General features: G+C 34.3%; 1 protein-coding gene across 1 annotated transcript in view; it reads left to right on the top strand.

Annotated features, from left to right (window-relative positions):
• The window catches only part of LRP1B (LDL receptor related protein 1B), a 370,405-nt gene that overhangs the window by 216,761 nt on the left and 132,328 nt on the right, over positions 1 to 21,316 (top strand). Inside the window, exons 41-46 of the mRNA XM_074910092.1 lie at positions 7,819 to 8,011; positions 8,482 to 8,607; positions 14,106 to 14,234; positions 16,751 to 16,870; positions 17,880 to 17,993; positions 18,191 to 18,340. Coding sequence (XP_074766193.1) covers positions 7,819 to 8,011; positions 8,482 to 8,607; positions 14,106 to 14,234; positions 16,751 to 16,870; positions 17,880 to 17,993; positions 18,191 to 18,340 — 832 coding nt within the window. The remainder of the gene's footprint in view (positions 1 to 7,818; positions 8,012 to 8,481; positions 8,608 to 14,105; positions 14,235 to 16,750; positions 16,871 to 17,879; positions 17,994 to 18,190; positions 18,341 to 21,316) is intronic.

The following is a 21,316-nucleotide window of genomic DNA, read 5'->3' on the forward strand; positions in this document are numbered from 1 at the left end:
TTTTGTTGGTTTGTTTTCGGTGATTTTTTTTTTTTTAAATTCCTTGTTCTGCTGTGTCAGATCTTCTTGTTTAAAAAACAAAAGTGGCAATTATTTTTTTCGCAATCCCTTCCCATTTGCCTTCCAGTTTTGCTTCTGCCTGTAGTTGGATTTACTATTGTGTCCACAGCTGATTTTAGCTGCTTAGTGTTTTAACTCTGACATTTTTTTCATGAACATAGGGACTGAGCCAACAGCAAATAAAGCTGATTATATATTTTATATGTATTTTTCTAATAAATCATGATCTATTTTGATATTTTTTTCATTTTTTCCTTTAGTATTGAGTATTCTGTAACATTTTATGTATCAAGAACCTAGAAATATAGATAATTTGCTGTAAACAGAAGTCAGATTATTTTCTAACATCCAGGTTGCAAAGTTTTTGTCACAGGGTTTTGTGGGCCTATAGGAGTGATTGTTGAAAGCAATATGGTTATAGAGATGTCTTCAGTAATTATAACTTTCATGTAATTGCAGCCTTCCAGTAATTATAAATTTCAGTTTCTAGAATATATGTTTTTATTTTGTTGGACTCTGTATTTAAGCAATTAAACAAGTTCCAAAGTTGGTGTGCAACTTCTGTTAACTTCAGTAACATTTTATTGGATCAGTTCTTCAAACTAATAAATGCAGAAAAGGAAGCTAAATGTTTGGCTATGCATTCATGAAAAACTTGAGTTTATAGCTGACATCTGAAATTACTTTTCAGGCATCATTATATTTATTTGTAGTACAAGTATGAATGGGGACAGCAGAGTAATTTTGGTCAGTTCTTGGAAGGTATTCATGATGACATCAATGTTACCTTGAGAAGTGGCTGAATAACTCACTGAGGCCACTTAGAGGTAAATCATGCAAAATATTAACAAGTAGAAATGTAAACTAACTCTATTAAATCAGAATGTCTTAGAAAACATTCTCACAAAGATCTGAACATGAGCAGTTACAAAATGATGCAAGTCCTGAATCTGATTCTGAGTTGAAGAATCACATTGCTGTATTCTTGATATACTGATAAATAATCAAAGGTGAAAACTAACCTTAAGGAAATGAATGTCAACTAGAAGGCACATATTTTAATATGCTTGGATGGTCGTCTAGAAAAAAAAAAAAAAAGAAAGAGCCTACTCTCTATAGAGAAATTATTTCATCAGTTTTTCCTGCTTCCTTGTGATTTTGTTAAACACTACTAGAAGCAATAACAGTAGAGAAACAAGGAATGCTAGTAAAAATTGATATTGTAAGCACAACATGCACAATTTACAACTTATGTTTTGCCATATTTGGCCTCTCCTATTACCCATTTTATGATAGTTTATCATTATGTTCTGGGCTTTTTCATAGAATCATAGAATCATTCAGGTTGGAAAACACCCTTGGCATCAGCAAGTCCAACATCAGCCCTACTCTACAAAGTTCTCTCCTACACCATATCCTCCAGCATCTCATCTAAAAGACCCTTAAACACATCCAGGGATGGTGACTCCATCTCCTCCCTGGGCATTTTTAATCAATTCATTCGTTCTGTGTTTGGAAAGCAATTATAATGGTGTAGATAATCTTGGAAATTAAAAATACTAGAGTGAAGTTGTGGTGGATTTTTTTAAATGTCTCTGTCCAGCAATATAAACATATTAGCTGTAGCGGGATTATGCTATTCTTGATTCTTTTCTCTTGCAAATCTTGTAAAAATGAGTCTTTGTTTCTCAACTTTCTAAATGTCCATGGTTCCCTTTAAGATTTGTCTGAAGAACCAATGCAAAGAATGAAATAACCCCCCTGCTTAAAATAGTTGTTTTTCTAGGGAGTCCACTCCGTTGGCATTGACGAGTTGCTTTCTTTGAGTAGTTCTCTAAACTAATGCTGAGATTAAGCCTAATGAAAGCGATTCCCTAACCAATGGCAATAAATCCTCTAATCCGTATGAGCTATGCAGGTGGTTGTCCAGTGTCAGTAGCCTGGTAGAAATGAACTGACAGAAGGAATTAATGAAAAGATAAAAATAATCTCTAAGGCTATGGAGAACAAGATCGTTTATAATATCTCAGGATCCCACGAAATTCTAGGAGATTGAAATAAATGTTACATTAGGTGAAGTTTGTCACTGTCGTTTATGATGTTGAAAATAAGTATTGTGTAATTAATACACATGGAGTTGCAAAGAACCTGGTTAATATCGTTGAAATTTACAGATGAATACTTTCCATTTGAATGGCACTGAAAAGTACAGGCCTGTTATAAACAGTTGCTTAATATATCATTCTGCTGAACTGCAAATCCTAACTAGCAGCTGGAACACTGCAAATTTAGCATTGCGATTTGGTTTTCGGTGTCTTAAACATTCATTTCTAGCATTGAGAAACAAAAATTAATTGTTGAAGAGGAAGCACTTCTGATTATGTTACATTGCACTTGGACAATTCTATGGAAACGGGATCTTACTGTTCTTGGTAAATGCAGTATTTTAGTACGTCCATTGTATCCTTTGCTATATGACTGCAATTCAAGCTACTGCGAAGGTATTTTTGAAAGACAGAATAAATTAAAAGAAAATACACGTATTAAAGATATGACAATGATGAAAATACAGTCTTTATTCTGACCAATCAACAAAAAACATGATTATTTTTAGTGTAGCAGTGACTGGCACTGTTTTTTCACAAAACCCAGCGTAAGCCTAGACTAGAAATTCTCTTGTGGCAACAGGAATAAGAAACTGGTAAACTCAAAACTGTTCTGTACCAAATTTCTTTCTTCCTCTGTCTGTAAGTTCTTCTTCCACCTCACGCCCGGCAATTTCTTTTTTCTGGTTAACATAAGATTTTTGTCCTAATAGCATTGGAAGGGCAAAATTTGGATACTCCAGATCAAGGCTGATTAATTTATTTATCCAGCAAGAGATAGCATTTTTCCTTTTTATTAAAGCAACTACATCAATAACAAGAAAAACAGGGACTCAGATATAAGTGTATCTTTTTAAAGTGACTAAATCAAATACATAGAAGTTATTACTTAGATTATTTTATTTTTTCCATGTCTGTGCAACTGGTTTCCCTGTATCACACTGTCATATGAATTTTTTCATAGATCCCTTGTCTATACTCTTTTAAAAACAATATTCATAACTGATTAATAAATATGGCATAATATTTTATGCCTTCCATTTGTAAGACTAAAATACATTAGCTAATTTTCATTAATGTGGTGTTCTGTATAAGTCAGTTCTGTCAGACTGAGTTTTATGATATTCATCTCAAATGTTATTTATTTTAAGATGACTGATATTGCTTTATCCTTGTGTAATGATTTTATAATGCAATTGACTTTAAATTTTAACCTTTTTAAGTGTAGTTTTCTATACTAGATTTCTCATTCTGTTACAGACCTCTAAGTAGAGGTAGGTATCTTTAGAAAAGTAAAGAGCACTTAAAAAACTTTAAAAAGCTTTATTAGATGGCACTGCCCATTTATTAAGCATTTCAAAAGAAGTATTATCAGTAAGCCATTAATTAGAGTTAAAATACTTAAAAGCAACTCATATTTTAAGCTGATGTGCTCATCTTTTTTAAAAAAAAACTATCTTTCTATAAAAGTTAAATATTGTCATGGTAAGAATTGTTATGAATCTAATTCTTACTGACAATCTAATAAGAGTTTTCTATAAATCATTCAAATTATAGTGTTCCGGCATAAATTCTTGTCTAGCTGACATGTCTACCTGACTGGCTGCTTCCCTGTTTCAATCATGTTTTTGTAGAGAAACTGCTACACATACCTCAAATTTAGAGTAGCTCTATGTTAAAACAAAAGCTGTCTGGAAAACTTAAAAATCAGAACTTAAAGAGGAAAGGATCATTGTTAAAAATAATTTGCCCTGCTACTTGTGACATTCCTCCACCAGCCCCAGCCTCTTTATCTCTTTACGGGAAGCAGAGAAGAGTTTTCATCTGTTATTCAGAGCTCGAGGTACATGCTGTAACTGAATGTGGGCATCATTCAGTATTAAAACACGTGATGTGCTATTGGATGTCTTTGACTTTCAGTGGTTCGGGTGGAAGGGATGGTAGGGATGTCTTGTTCAGGTTTCCTTAATGTTTTAAAATTGTACATATTGCCATTTCTGGTGTGAATTCAAACTTACAATAAAATTTTCAAGACAGGGTCTTTATATGATTGATTTTTGTTTTATACTGTTAAAAAAACTTGTTACTGTAAAAAAAAAAAAAAAATCTGTTCGTTTTAGATCTTTGTAATGCAGAACAGCAATGATTGATTTTTTCAATGTCTGCACGTTCATTCACTACCACATTTCTCTCTTCTGAGACCAAATACGTTACTGATGACCATAATTATTCTTGCTTACTGCCTGTGGCACAGGGTGCTTTTTGGCAGTTTTTGTCCTTTCTAGAAAAGGCCTTAAGTATTTTTACAGTACTGCAGTACTTTGTGGGAGTGCGTGAATGTGGCCTTTCTGAATTAAATTTTGATTACATTGTGGCCTATTATCATGCTTGACTAAATTTGATGGTTGATGTTGTACCTTCTAGTTCTCTTTGCATGTATATTGTCTGTAGAGGTTCAAAAGTTATTCCATGTATGGTATTCTATGTAATATAGATGCTCAGTTTCTTACGGAACTTTGTCCTTTTTCCCTCTAACTCAGTGTATACAATGGCTTTTCAATTCCAGTACGGTTTATGCACCCTTGACTGAACAACAGGCAGCATATACTGCACTTGTATGATTGCAGATTAACTGGGCGTTATGCCTGTGTTGATAATATGCTTCCAGATGGGGCATGTAAGGAGGTTTTGCCTGTATTCTTGTAAGTGGGGGCACTGCTCTGGGTCCTTTGTTCCTACATAGCCACCAATTTATATTAAACTTACTGTAGGTTGATTATCTTGAAATCTTATCTTTGAAAACATAATTTTTTCTTATGATTGAATGGTGATCACTGATTCTGCGCTGGCTTTCTTCGCAATGTTATGTATTCAGGTACATGCATTCCCTGAAAGACTGCAACAGTTGTCTTAGGTCTAGATCCAAAGCTGATCAGATTATTTTAAATAACTCAGAGGAATAAATCTGCGAAGCACTTATATTGGCTTCCATCATTATTTTGTAAGAGACAAGCAATCAACAAGAAATACAGAAGCAGGAATTAGTGGGCAGACCCTTTCGTGTTTCCTACCCCTCCTGGGCCAGACACATGGGGCCACCCAAGGAGGGTCATGGTGTGAGAACCAGAATTTTCCTTACATGATCCTGCTGGTGAATCTACAGGTATCTCTGTCTAGAGCTGCAGTCACTGCTGGGAAAAGGAATGTTCAAGCTGTACAGATTACAAGATTTAGAAACATAAATGACTTAAAACAGGTTTGATACACAGCAAATTTGGTTGACACTGAATCCTCAGGACTTAAACATGCTTTGGCAGGCAACCAATGGATGAAAAGGCTTAAAGAAATTGTCTTTCATTTTCAGTTACTTCTGATCATTCAGAAGTGATATCAAGATTAAAAAAAAAAAAAAAAAGACATTTTCAGCATTATTCTATAAACTAGAATGTTAAAAAGGCTGTAAAGTTGGCCAAAACTGTTAGAAATATGAACTCTTTCTTTTGGGTACTTGAATAAAACCAGCATCCTTGGATAGTCCTGCCACATAATAGAAAGATTTCAGTGAATTAAATGCACTAGTGAACAAATGTTCCTGGATGTTAGCTTCCGTGACCCTTTAGTTGGATCTCAGATCTCCCAAGGTTGAACAACAATGATCAGTTCTGTAATTAATTTACATTGTTTTGTTACAATTTGAGGAAATTACGACAGTGCTACAGAACACAGAAAGCTGTACAGAGCAGTGCCTTCTTTAGCACTGGTGGTAACAACAAAATCCTTCAAACTGGGACCGTTGCACACCGTCATGGAGAACAGAAGAGGTTTTTGCATTAATTCACTCCCATTTATCTTTTAATATTTTTAATTTTGAAAGAAAGAAAAAAAAAAAAAAGGTTGGCTAGAGAAAAGTAGTCCTCTTGGGACATTTTCACTGGAAAAATGGGTTTGCTGGTCAAACCTTCTTTCAAATATGCAGAAATATATAATGTGCATAGTGATGTACAATTTGTTATAATTATTTGAGTTAAGTAATTTTGACACTCTGTATAATTGAATTTAAATATGACAAGAATGTTCCTGTGCACTGGACTACAATTATTTATGTTAGCAAATTACTGAAATACCCCGGACAGTGATCTGACATATATGAAATACCCTGGTCATGTGAACAAACTGCCACCGAGGTATTACTTGGTATTGAAGACTGCAGAGTTGGGGCAACTTCTTAATCTCCAGGGCATAGCTGTAGAAAGAAAAATGGGGCTATGTATTAGGCAAATTCTTTATATGAAGAGAAAGACCTCCTCGCCATTTATTTATTTATTTATTTATTAACTATTGGATTGACCATTACCACTTCCTTCTCATTCCATCATTTAAAAAATAGGTACACAGCGTCTGCTTGCAGGTAGGCTAAGCAGTGTACCAGTTGGCTCTGCGTGCCCAGTGCAGCCTATGTGCAGTCAGCGTGAATAGCTCAAATTCATCAGATGTGCTGGGGATATGCAGATAATTATCCTCTATATTTCAAGTTGATATCCATGAACTCCCATCATTATTATAAAGGTCCTTTGGGAAAAGAGGATAAAAGGACATAAGGCAAATGGAAGACTGTGGTAACCTAGGTAGAGATACAGGTTGAGCATTGATGATTATAAAAGTTATTTCTGTTGAGTTGTTAAAAGAAAGGTATTCTTTTTCTGGTTTTATACCAATTTTGCTATGTTAAGTAGCAACTAGATACATAGATACAGGGGGGTTTTGCCAGCCTGGGTCAGACAAACTTCCCACTTTATAAATATACATAAGTTACTGATTTTCCCAGTGAAACATGGAAGATTATAATGCAATAAATATTTTCAGAATATTATTTATTTCCATTATCTAATGGAGAAATAATAACCCCCTTACAATAATTGTTCAGTCGAAATTAAATTTTCAGCTAGAGCACTGATTAAAAATGTGTTATGTTCTTCAGAGCAGAGACTGTACATGCTAAATTTTTAATTCTGATACATAGAAAAAAAGACGACATATGAAAATATTTTACAGGAGCTGTGATATACACTGGGATTAAATTAATTTTTTTTCTGCAGTTTTCTTTCAAACCCTACTATATAGTGAACTGCAATTCATATTTCCTTTCTAGGTTTTGAACTGATAATTGGTATGGCAACTGAGGAAATTTTTTTTTAAATTGGACAACATGAAACATTTATTGTCTTGGATTTAACTTTCTAATGTGATCACATGGTGAATGCTCTTAAGTTCTGAGACACGATTTTCACTTTGATTCATAATGACTCAGAATTTTTAGACTTTCAGCCTTGCTACAGTGCCTGTTCTTTTTTTTGTTTGAGCTATTAAGCAGGTAGCATGTTGAGTAGGTATTTTTACAGGCACATTTAGATAAACTGTGATATTTTTTTTTACTTAAGAGATGCCTGGATTTCTGAAATTTGAACTCTTGTAGCAATTTTTTATCACACTTTAAGTGCTATTATGTCATTTTTCCAGGTGCTGTAAGTATGGAGGAATTAAGTGTTTTGTCTAAAACAACAAAGTGATGTGAGTCACAGTTTGCACTTCTAAAACTTCTTATGTAGTGACAACATTCTTTCTCATGTTTCTCTTCTGTACTTTTGTATTTCAGGTAATTGTCAAATCTGGACCAGGTACCTTTCTCAGCCTGGCTGTATATGACGATTATATCTTCTGGTCAGATGGAGTGAGGAGAGCTATTCTGCGTTCCAGTAAATATACGGGAGGAGATACAAAAGTTCTTCGTTCTGATATCCCGCATCAGCCAATGGGCATTATTGCTGTTGCCAATGATACTAACAGTTGTAAGTTACAAATCAAGATATGCCTCTTGATTCCTCTATCATTCATTTCAAGAATTTTATTTAGTTTTAACCAAGTTAAAACCTTCCATGGTGTTTCATAAATCCTTTCTGTTGCAGAACTGTTAGCAAAAAATGGGATATAACCTCTTCCCCAAGTAAATAAATATTATTGAATGACCATTTTTTGCTATGGACATTGTGCTCCTTTTGATAGCAGTTAAATCCTTTCCTGCCAAATATCGGCAGTTGTGAATGTTGTGGGGTTTAATAATTATTATTTTCAAGGTAACTCCATTTGTTTATCTTTAGTATGCTAGCATCTGAGGCATGCTGACATTTTCACCTGACTGATAAAACTTGAATCAATTGCCCATGAATCTGAGATATGGTGATCTTTGCTCTCTCAAAGACATTGGCCATTGAAGCAAATTTAATAAAAGAGAGTTCATCTTTTATCATTTGTTTTTCAGGTGAGTTATCTCCTTGCGCACAAATGAATGGAGGTTGTCATGATTTATGCCTTCTGACTCCTGATGGACGAGTGAACTGCTCATGTAGAGGGGATAGAATACTGATAGATGATAACAGATGTGTGAGTAAGTAATACTAGCTGACACAATGCTTTTCTATGGTGTGATGCGGTTGGCTATCATAAGCAAAGATAGTTGGCCCAAGCCATTAATTTTATTGCTTCTATATACTGTAAAAATTGATCTGGCAGTTCAGCACATACCAGACCTTTAACTATTTTATGTCTTATCAGGCTTTGGGGGGTTTAAAAAACATTCATACTTTCCTTAAATTCCAGTTTGGGTAGTTGTGTTCTACTCATTTCATATTTGCAATTTGTTTCTGTTGAGTACAAATATTTTAATTTCATGTCCTTAGATATAGAAAATAACTGTAACTTATTAACCAGCTGTTGTATTTAATCATGTAAAATTGGGGTTTTAGCAATTAGGAAATGTATCACTTCAATTTTCAGAATACTTGGATACTGGTTTTGTTGGAAAATATTCTGTATTACACTGTTGTAAATTCTCGCATCTTCCCATGCTTCCTCTGAACCAATATGTCTTAGTACATGATAAAGAAAATATGAAATAACTTTTTTCATAGTTCAGAAGTGTTTCAGAATGTATGGTCATCCATTAGAGCTTCTTTAGATCACACTGTCCCTGTGCAGAGTTGAGGTTTATGAACATGAAGTATATGCTGGTAATTTAGAAGGATGCAGTATGTGTACACCTCTGCACTCTTCCAGATTTTCTAATAATTTGGAGAAAATCTCTGTCACTTTGTTTTGATGACATGACTGGAAAGCTTTGGGCTGTTTCCCTAGGGATGACCCACATTCATAACGTGGAACGTGACTCTGCTTCTCTCCTCAACAAGTGTAGCTGGCTGGATTTAGAACGGAGGGGAAGCTGTGGGGGAAGTGTGTGGTTCCTTACATCTTTGTTAATGTCACTGTGTTAATAGCTATCTGCCATAGTTAGAGACCACTTCCAAATTCCGGTGACTTATTGGACCTTTACCTCTGTGGGGCAGAAATCCCAACTCTTACATAAATTCTCCACCTCTGTATTTATCTGCCCAGTGAGCCTGTTCTGCTGCTTCAGTTTCATAGCTTTGAACCATCTGCTTTCTCTAAATCAAATTTTTTTGTTTGTAACAATAGAGAGGCGCTATGACATTCAAGAAAAATCACACTTAATTTTGTGTATGATTTAGCAAGATTTACCATCTTGCTACAAGATTAGACAGTTCACCTGCTTCAAATGCTTCTGTGGCGGTCTGTTGCTCCTGAACAGCCTACAAGGGGCTTCTCTTCGACCAATAGAGTCACTTTTAAAATACTGGTCTGTATATGCAGAGCTGTGTTGGTGTGAGATACGAGGAGATGTAGTTCTTCACTTAAATACCTGTATTAGTTATTCTCCATGTCTAGCCCTTTGCTAACAGTTTATTTCAATCACGCCACTGATATTTTTCATGCTTGAATGATATTAGGTTTTCCTGGTACATCTGAGTCAATAGTATTTTCATAACAAGAAAGAATAGTGTTGTTTAACTCAGTTCAATAAAAGCAAGAAGCGTGCTTCTGGTAAGGACAGTCTTATTCTCCCTCCTATCATATGCCTTTCACCAAGCCTGGGAATTAGGCTTTTCTGATTTTAGACCTAGTTTTGGTTTTATCAGTGAGCAGAGCTCATTCAACTCATTCAGCTGCAGGATCGCTAGAGCCGGATAAAGAGAACTACTGAGAACAGAACTGTGATGAGGTAAAGGGTAGAATTACACCTTTAAGTATTGATGTGAATTTAAGTTGGCTCAAGGTATCCTTAGGGCTAGACCCCAGTCCTTTAGAATTGGATTCTTAGGCTTGGAATCTCAGCTACACAGTTTTGTGAGGAGGCTGTAATTAGTTTTATACCATACCAAGCTAATTGCTTGGTTATGGCATCTAAGATTTTAATCCTAAAACTGCTCTTGCCATATTTATTTTGGATCCATAGCCTTGCCTTTTGCTTAATTTCCTAAAATATTGCTATTAAATGAAATCAGATGCATACATTAATTATGCATATAATCTCTATAATCATACAGTAGCTACCAGCACGTCCCAAACAAATATGTGAATTGCTCCAGTTTTATTCTGCACTTTCACACACTTCATAGTTCACCTTCCACCTTTACTTTTGACTCACACATGCATGTTGTTAGTTGTGAAGCAAGTATTTACATAGTGCATTATGAGATCACTGAGATTTCACCAAAAAAAAATCCTGGTTCTGTAATTAAATATATGGAAGTATGGGGGTTAAAACTCTGATCCTTCACAACAGGGGATATACAGCTGATCTAATGTCAAGGTATGGTAATAAAGTAGCGTACAATTAAGCTGTATTACTTTACAGCTCGTACTCAAAAACTGCTTTGTCTATCTGTATAAATGAGAAACAGTGAATTTTACAGTTGATTTGCCGTGCCAAAGATTTCAATTTAAACTATAACAGTGTTTCAGTGTAGCAGACTTTTATTTTAGTAACAGAATCCAGTGATCAACTGCAATTGTATGGACAGGAGTCTGAGTGTTAATGCTTCAAAGATATTAATTAAGACATTACTACAAAAAGATATTTTCCACTACAGCCAAATGTTTCTGCTTCCTGCAGATGGAATATTACCACCAGGCTTATATAATCACCTTATTTCACATTCCTCCACTGTCAAGTTTTACTGATTTTGATCATTTGAGAAACCTCTTGGAGTTCGAAAATTTCCTTTCATTCCATTGCCTACCAGTCTGTACTTGGTCTTGTGGGTCAGCTCTGTCACTTGCTCAGGTGACATTGAGATAGAGTATGGTAAAGTACAGGAATTGCTAAAGACTTAGAATTAACTGCCACCACCTTCTCTGAATCTGGCAAGGAATTTTTCCCTCATTGCTAGGCTGGCAAGAGCCTAATGGTTTTTTTTACTTCCTCACAGCAGGGCAGAAACCTCATGGGCTGATAAAGAAGACAAGATCAAATTGTAAAAGGTTGAAAGTTTTTCAGTTCTTGGTTATTTCTATCATAAATATTTTGGTTTCCTAGATTAATTAGAATCAGAGAAAATACAAAGAAGAGTTGGAATTCTTAATGTCTGGAGCAGTAAGGAGACAAATTTTTCAGTGATACTCATTTTACCTTCATTAAATGTAATGGCCATTATTTATTTTATATAGTGATTTAAACTCATTTCATGAATGCTATAAAAGTTCTGGTTTGTTTGGAGGTGGTAGAGAAAGATGGCTGCTGGCATCCCAAAGAGGTTGAGAAAAACACAACCAAGATGTAAAACATAACTGCTGTTAGGGTAGTAACAGGTAATAAGACACTACTTTCTTAGTAATAGATATGATTTTTACATAACTATCATAATTACTGCTGAGATAGAGAAAGGTATCTTGCCTGCATCCATATGGTCTGTCTAGGGCTATATCAGATGAGTTGCTGAAGTTGAACCTTAATTAAAGCACTTTTTTCTCACCTGTTTCTTTACCTTGTCAAGGAAGTGGAAGTGAAAGAGGTTCTGCAGTTAAATTCAGAGGTCCCATCATTTATTTTATAATATTATATGGCATTTCTATTTTCTAAAAGAATTAAAACTCTTAAAATTGCTATTAGGTAAAACCGTGTTTAAGTCCTCATCTAGACAATGATGTAAGATTCCATCTTCTAAATCTTTGCAGGAAATGTTCATCTGAGTTATTAGTTAAAAGAGGAGAGAAAAAAAAAAAAAGAAAAAAAAAGAAAGACTTAGACATTAAACGTTGGGGTTGACTAGCACAGGAAGGATGGAAACAAGACAGACTATAGTTAAGCTGTGAGATCAAAAGTTTCTTTCTTTGTAACACAGTTGAAAGGGATGCTCAATAAAATTGAAAGTTAGCAATTCCAACTGAGAAAAGGAATTAACTGTCCTTTCAAAGTCTAATTAGACTATATAACTTACTTCCAGTCAAGATTCTTGAGACAAAGCTTCAAAGAGGGATTGGATTATTATATGGGTAACAAGACTACCCAGACGACTTATTCCTCATCAAAGAAACAGTTTTGAAAGGCATTAAAATGCTTTGTTTCTGAAAGTTGGGGTTTGAAGCAATCTCTCCAAGGTTTTCCACTTAGACTTAAACTGTGGGCAGATTATACCGTACATACTTCTTTTTTCCCCATCTTTCTCTAAAGATTGCAGACTAACCTCCTCAACTAGACAAACTACAAATGTAATTGAGACTGACTTTTCTTAAGATCTAAGTTCTTACAATGCTAAAAAACGGGGAAAGAGAGAGAAAAATAATTGCTGGGGTAAACTTGATTAAAATTTAAAGGTCTACATAAATCATATTCAAGATCAGATCTCACCTTGTCCTGAATCTGTATTTACAGCACTTTTAAAATATTTTTCTTCATGTTTGAATCAAATCAAAAAAATGTTTTCTATTTATAGTGGCTTGACTTGTATAGAGTAGATGGGGGTTCTTCCTGAATTTGCACTGAAGTAATTATGATGGAAACAAGAGGAAAGCATAATAATTAGGTATAATTTTCCTATTCTTCCTCTTGACTTGCCCTATATATTACTTCTTTCCCTAAAGTTTGATATTGTGCTTAGAACCATACAGATGAAGCAAATGTGCATACTATCATAAAGTTCATGATCAAATTGTTCCGTGTCAGTTTTGTGGTATCTTTCTAGTTTCTAATTGAACTAACAGAAAATCTATACGCAAGAGAAAGCAGGAGTAAAAAATTTAAATGTACATCTTGTTCTCTTCTAAAATAGTAGACAAGACATCCACTCTGAGACAGCAAGAACACAAAAAATGTACGTGTCTGATTTTTTTTTAATAATAATAAGTAGTGAGTAAAGTAGAAACAGCAGGTTTTCTTCACTGGGTGTTAGGCTATATCTTCAATATTGGATGTAGTGCATTAATGCTGGTACCTGTGTACACACTGAGCAGCTGCACAGTGCCACAAAACAGAGTTGAGAGTTTAAATTAACTCCTAGGTAACGGTAAGTGTTTGCTTCTTGCTTTTGAATGTGCTATGTTGACGAAATTTAATTTTTATAAAAACATCTATTAAGAAACAGTTGCATACAAGCTGGGGGTTGTGGAGAGGCATGTGTGGGTAGAGGATAGCTGAGCACAGTAGCTACAAAATCATCATCTTATTAGAACCACTGCCTTTCAGTTGCTTTGCTACATGTTCTTCGTGGATATTTGGCTATGTATTCTTCTTTTACAGACTCTCTCTTACCTTGGTTCAGAATTCACCCAACATAAAATTTCTGAAAATTCTTTGCTATTTAAATATCAGTCCTCAATCCGGCATAATACCAACAAATTTACAGAGAAGTACAGCAGTCTTCAGACCACCACTGTGTAGAAGCTTGTCAGTTCTGATGCCACAGTGGGGTTTTTTTGTACTTAGGTTCTCAAAACCGTGTAGGAGATATTTTAAATGCAGCCAACATCTTTCTCATTATCACTAAGTGTAAAAGCTATTAAAAAGTATGTTTTAATATGTTTTATTTTTAGCTAAAAATTCTACTTGCAACATTTATTCTGAGTTTGAATGTGGAAATGGTGAATGCATTGATTATCAGCTGACTTGTGATGGCATTGCTCATTGTAAGGACAAGTCTGATGAGAAACTTTTCTACTGTGGTAAGTATTTCCAGATGTTTTGCCTTCATGTTCTTATTTTGGTTATACATTCTTATATTGATTCCTCTGTGACTTTTGTACTTATTCAAATCAATTGCTCACCAAGATCCACAAGAACACCAACTTGCACATTAAAAAAACCCTGACATATGGATAGATTTTCTTATATCTGAACATATTTTCCTTGCAAGCATCACGGATTAGCTGACATAATTAATAAAAGCATCTAAAATGTTCTCATATTTCTGTCTCTAAAACAAAAATAAGTAAAAACAGGAGTATGTGTATTTTCAGCTTTAATTTAGCAATTTTCATTTAGTTTTTCGTATTTAATAAGGTTTTCTTTGTGATTAGAAAACATTAAAATGAAAGTATTATACAAAAATGGCTAATAGATATCTTTCCACCCAATTTTCTGTTTAAGTTTATATTATTTTTCTTCACACCAGTCCATATCTTGCAACAAGTTAGAAGATGCAAGGGTGTCTACTCATTGCTTTCATATTTTTCCCAAGGGCTTCTATCTTTCTCTGGGTTTTTTTGCCCTAATAATCACTAAACTGAATCACTCTCAGGTTTTTTGTGTCCAGCTGTGTTTGCCTGATGCAGTGTTTAAACCACTACTGTTCAAATAATTTTCTTAAATCACGGAGGCACCTTAGTAAATTCAAGTATCCTGCACATTAAGTTAAATTTCCTTGTTACCTCTGTGTGTGTAACCCTTGGCCTTTGTCTTGCTCTGTATATCCATATCAAAGCTTCTGTTTCTCATATGAACAATTTCATGTAATTTCTAACCCACCCATTATGTTTATATCTGCCACCTCTGTAGTTTAATTCCTGAAGTTCACCTCTACCATTTTGATAATCACAGTTGATACAGGAAAAAATGAAACAGAATAGCTTTTTTTTGTCCTTAAAAAAAATAACACCAATAATCTGACTATAGCAACTGATACTATGACATTTTTTTCCTTCTTTGATCTTCAATTTGTGTCCCATTAGCATTCAGACTTCTGTGGGATAATTCCTTTGATCATGTCATGTAAAACTAACAATAACTTTCCATCAGATCATCTATATGTAGATAACTAAGGAGGTTGGTTTGTTTGAATCTGAAAAAAGACAACACATCAGACAAGGAAATAAGAATCTGGAATATACAAAACACTGATAGTCACCAGGGGGAAAAGGCCCTTGAATTACAAGTGATGGCTTCAAAGCACTGAAAAGTAAATGACTTATGTCTGTGAATTCCTGCTTAGGTTTCATTTCTAAGTAGGTGTTGATGTATTTGTATTTATGTATGCGTATTGCTTAAAAATACCAAAACCAAACCTACCAAAAATGACACCAACACCAAAAAACCCAGTCAGCTGTATTTTCATACGGATTAAATCTCTTTGTCTCTACTGTTAATTTTAGACATTTATTTCATTCACAGTTCATGGAAGAAAGATAAAGGTTTCATAGTTTCTTTGTTAGGAGAGGAGAGTAGGTTGAAGGAATAGAAAGTCATCTGGGAACAGATAAGAAAGTTGTATCTGGTGAGGAATCTCACGATACTCTTTCTTATCATTCCAGAGAAGTTGTCTTACATGTCAGTAGTCTGAGGTTTAGCAAGCTGCTAAAGCTATTTTATACTTTATTCTACAATACTGAAAAAATACAAATGCAAGATCCAACCATTTGTCTTTCCATGGATTTGCCACATAATTTTGTGAAGGGGACATTATGTTAATTTGTAGTGTGACAGTGTACACTTTGCCTGATTTAAATCAACCATATTGAACTTTTAGCTACACATTGGAAATAGCAGGAAGAACTGTGGTTCTGTCATGCACTAGGTCATATACCGTGTCTTGTTTTCCGAATCTGATAAAGTACAGGATGCTGGACTCATTATTATTAACTAATCCAGTGAACATTATTTATTATTATTGTGGCATGACTTTCACAATGGTTAGGGCTTTGGTAAATAATTCCTGAATTTTTAGACATAACATATGTAAAATTCATTCTTCAATACTGTACTTACCTGAGCAGAACACTTGCAGTACTGGCATTCAGAAATCCAGAAACTTTTCTGCTGATACTTTTTGTTATTTTACTCTCCATTTATTCCTAATTTGGTTTAGGGCAAATGTGGTATGTTTCATTCCGTATGATACAATTATTGATTCTATATGCAAACATTGTCACATGCCTGACAAAAATGTGTCAAAACAAATGCATTTAAAGCACATGGGCTTTTAATACCACAAGATAATGAAAACTGGGAATTAGGCTTTCCTTTTTTGTCATTCTTTCATTCTTTCTCATCGTGCTTTCATTATTCATTATCTGTTTATCAGTCCAAGATTTTCTGCTAGACAAAAAGTGAACAATTTCTGAAGTTTTTCTTGTAGGTTCAAATGCATTTTCATTTAAAATGTTTGTCTGGTTTTAATGTAAAGCTATTTTTATTATATATCAAGCATCTAAATTAACTTATGTGCTTGTACTTAACCTTCCAGAAAACAGAGGGTGTCGGAAGGGTTTCAAGCCGTGTTCTAATCGTCGCTGTGTTTCAAGTAACAAAGTATGTGATGGTGCAAATGACTGTGGTGACAACTCTGATGAATTTGACTGTAAAGGTAAATGAGAGTTACTTCCAAGGTGATTTTGGAATATTACTCTGTAAATACTTAGTATGTAACTAGAATTAGCTATAAAATGCATATAACTTCAGGGAATTACAAGTGCTGGGATCTGTTTTGTTGGAATTTAAAAACAAGCAGGTGCACGCTGGTATGTTTGATAAAGCATATGTTAGGACTGATATGGAGTCCTCTAGATGGAGAGTGATTTTGGCTACGGAAAACTCCAAAAATACAGTTGCTGGTTCTTCTGTGAAATAATAACTGAGAAAGTATCTTTACTCCAGACAGAAGTGTTGAAAGATGGGTAATTTCTTCTCTGCATCTGCTGCACTGTTTCTCCTTTGAAGTAGCTAGTATTCTATTTCCTTGCTTCTCAGATGCATGGCAGTGTCTCTGTCCTTTGCAAAACTCACTAGAATTGTTCCCCTTTTTATATCAGAATTGTTTTTCTTTTTATGTCTTAAAAAATGAATATTTATATCTTCTTCACCCAATGAATAAAAACTAGCTAGCAGACAACACAAATCCTTAGCTACAAATAGAAATTTTGGAGGGGAAATAATTTCGCAATATATAGCTAAAACCTATGTAGCTGTAGTAACTAGTGTTTTTTTGAAAGCACTGCATGATTTTTAATCATTTAGCTGAATATGAGGAGAGAAAAGAGTGAGGCAGAAACCCCAACCCGTTGTTACATGAATCTGAGAGATTCGTAGATGACCTGAAAATACTTCCTCCTTCCTCACATGATTATCTCAAATTGAGTTGAATTTTCTAGAGACACTTTTAGGCTCAAAAAACAAATATAAAAATCAAAAATGTACACTTTCAAGTTTATAGATCTTATATTTCTACTGGTTTTTAGCTATGGAAGGTACAGCGTGTTCTGAATGCCTAATTCTGAAAGGTATAAGGTTTAAACATATAATATAATACATATAATATGCATCTGAAGACTCTGTTTAGTACACAAATTTACATCTTTTATAACCATATGTTACAGATTCAACGTGTGCTTCAACAGAATTCCATTGTGCCGATGGGATTTGCATTGGAAAATCAGCACAGTGCAACCAGATCATTGATTGTGCAGATGCTTCAGATGAAAAGAACTGTAGTAAGTTTGTGTTTGTGCTTCATCGCAGCATCTGTTCCGTGATAATTCCTTGTTATATTGCAGTTAATCCATAGTCATTACTAGCTGGGTACCAGCAGCTGCGTGGTCTGCGCAAACTCAAGATAGACCTGAAAACCAACCTGTAAGTGTCTCAATTTGAATTAGGTGTGATACAGTAATTTACTGTCTCTTTCCAGATAATACAAACTGTGCTTACTTCTATAAACTTGGAATAAAATCATCAGGATTTATTAGCTGTAATTCAACTTCACTTTGTATACTGCCAGAATGGATATGTGATGGATCTAATGACTGTGGAGATTATACAGATGAACTAAAATGCCCAGGTAAATGTGAAAAATAAAGAAAAAAAAAATTTACTTTTTTTTTTAGTATATATTTCCGGTTCTTTTTTCTAATTGTGTTGCAATATGGTTAATCAGTCAATACTGTTTTATTTAATACAGAGATTAATATAATGCTGAATGCAGGTTTTTTCACCAGTCTTTAGTTTGTGTTACATTAGAGCATTCAAATTATTACAAATTACTGCTACATTTCTCTGAAGAAAACTATAATGTCTAGCTTTCCATTTCTTCCAGGTTAGGTCTGTCATTAATCATTTTTATTTAAGTAAAACATGAGTCATTAAAATGTCAAGCTCATCAAGCATCAGCACAATCACTCAGGAACTTTTATTAGCGACTGCTTTAGTGGATGGTACTTCTTTTCTTGCTTACTTTTTTAACTTTCTCTTTTATTTTGTTGAGGCACTTGGGATAGGCTGCCAGGGTACAATCCAGGGTTATTGCTTTTGTGATTATTCTGGTCTTCAGCCAGTACAAAGCGATCGTGGTACACTTGAGTTCCAGTCCAAGGGCTGAGGTTATTTCTGTTATATTTAGTGTTAACCAAAGAATTATTCACAATATTAAATTGTCACATAATGAAGGATGATATTTATGTGTTTGCTCCTTTATTATCCAGAAGCCCTTATTTAAGTTTGTACAATATATACAATAAGTACAATATGTAAGCATACCTATAAATAAAGAAGTGATAAACTGTATTTAAAAGGAGAATACTTTAATGAGCACAGGTTTATTGATAACAAATCTGTAGTATTAGGCCAATCATAGGAAATTCTCCTCAAACTGAAGACAGTGAACTAGTAAAGAAACTCTGGGGATGTCAAGCCTGTATCTCCTTTCCTGAAGCTTGAGCTCATATATAAAAATCTATAAAATCAAAAAATATTAGTATTTGCTCATAGTATTTCTTTTACTAGCATATTCCAGAACCTTATTCATTCTTTTAATTTCTAGTCTACGTGTGTTCCAGTTTATACCTGTCCTTATGCTGAGAAGGACCTTGTAGTCCTTCAGTAATCATACCCTCACTCTTCATATCCGATGACAAATAAGATGAGGCATTTTTGTATTCCTGCTTTGAAGATGAGGATATCTGTCTGTGTCATCTTGGTCATCTCAACCTCCATTGCTCTTGAATATACCAGATCAGTGTCCAGTATAGCAGATAGTCTTACTTTTGCCTTGTATCAGTGCAAATACATTTCAGCGTTTTTTAAGCGTTGTTTTCATAACTGACTCATGCTGGATTGTAATTTTCCTCCTGTGACCAATATATTTCTTTCTTCTAAGAATTGATATTTAGTAAAAATAAATGTTTATTAATTGATGTTTACTAATTTGTAAAAATAAAGCTTTTCATTTTATGTTGTTAAATACCATCCAATTTTTGCCTGGTAATTAATGTAATCTGATTATTCCTATTTAGTATTCTGATTTTCTCTGTGATAATCTCACCGTGTCACCAGAAGCTACTATTAAAATTCTCAGATATTTTGGGCCAACTTTTGTTGATGAAAATATTACCAAGGGTCCAGAAGGAACCTAGAACTTTAGCACTAATGTCAGTGAACCTTAAGATTAGGAATTTTCATCCTTCCTATAAACGAGATGCGTATTAAATTATAGTCTCCATTCTAATCTCCATATTCTCCAGGTTATCTATTAATTCTCTGGAATTTCTATACATAATGCTGCATGGAGCTCAAAATAGCTTAGATTTACTCTATTTCCTTTGTCTATAGGGTGTTTTTTCCATACCGAAGAAGATTTTGAGGGCAGTGTGGTATAACTTCAGTAAACTAATGTTGCATAAGTGAACTAATGTTGCATTTTATTCCATCGTCCATTTATTTGTATTACTTTATTCTGTCTTTCAAATGCGTGCCAAAAAGTTCCATCATTTTAATGTGTGACTAATTGCCTGGATCATTCCTCCCTTTACTTGGAAGCAATACCATTCCCATTCAACCTGTATGTGATTTCCTTTGCCATTTCATTCAAAACCGACCAACTTTGGCACATTAAGTTTTTGAGTGCTGTTTCTATTATGAATATGATAATTCCTATTAACAGTCTTTGTTCAGTGTCATCATTCTTACAGATAATTAAGGCAAAATATTAATTTAGTAGTGGCTTTACTTAGACAATCTTTAACATCTACTAGTCATCATAGACAACCCACTTCTGTCTTTATTCTTTTTTTCAAATTCATGCAGCTGTAGGAGCCATAAATAATGATAACTTTATTTTAGAGAGGGAGGGGTGGAAAAAACAAAGGCAGTGCATATAACCCCAATACATTAAGGAAGTAATAGAAGCCTTGGCAGAGAGCTTTAGTGATCTCCAGTCCTTGAAACTAGTTGTATTGCCTCACTTTTCCCAGGCAAAAAACTTTCTTGAGGTTTTGAAAAGAACCTGTGCCACTCATTAAACTAGTATTTGTGTTTATGGCATTAAACTAAATATATGGTATGTTTTCTTTCCTCACATACGTTTTCTAAGCCTCCATAAAAATAAAATCTTAAATGTCTTTCACGCTCTACAAAGGAAAAAGGCAAGGAAAATTTGAGACAAAGTCTAAATCTCCGGCTCCAACATCACTGGTATAGCTCCAGTTATTGCATACATCAGATTTGTAGCTTATCGCAGGGAATGTAACAAAAATACTGCCACAATCAGATTACCTTGTAGATGACAGCAGATAGATCGGAAGGGCAGTTTCTTCAGCTGGTGTAAAACAACAAGCAGTGTTGATCTACTTGAGCTCAGAACCTCTTAACTGAACTACTTTCCTCTGTAGGTCCATTTAATTTAGTTTGAAGCTGTTATCTGTTTCTTCTCTAAATAAATGAAGTATTTCAGCTCCCTAAACTACTTAGCTATCACTATTTTCTAATTTGTCTGAACACAATATAAATAATTTTTTTTTTGCATTTTTAGCCATAAACACTT

The sequence above is a fragment of the Athene noctua genome, chromosome 7 (genome assembly GCF_965140245.1).
Source record: "Athene noctua chromosome 7, bAthNoc1.hap1.1, whole genome shotgun sequence".
Lineage (NCBI taxonomy): Eukaryota > Metazoa > Chordata > Aves > Strigiformes > Strigidae > Athene > Athene noctua.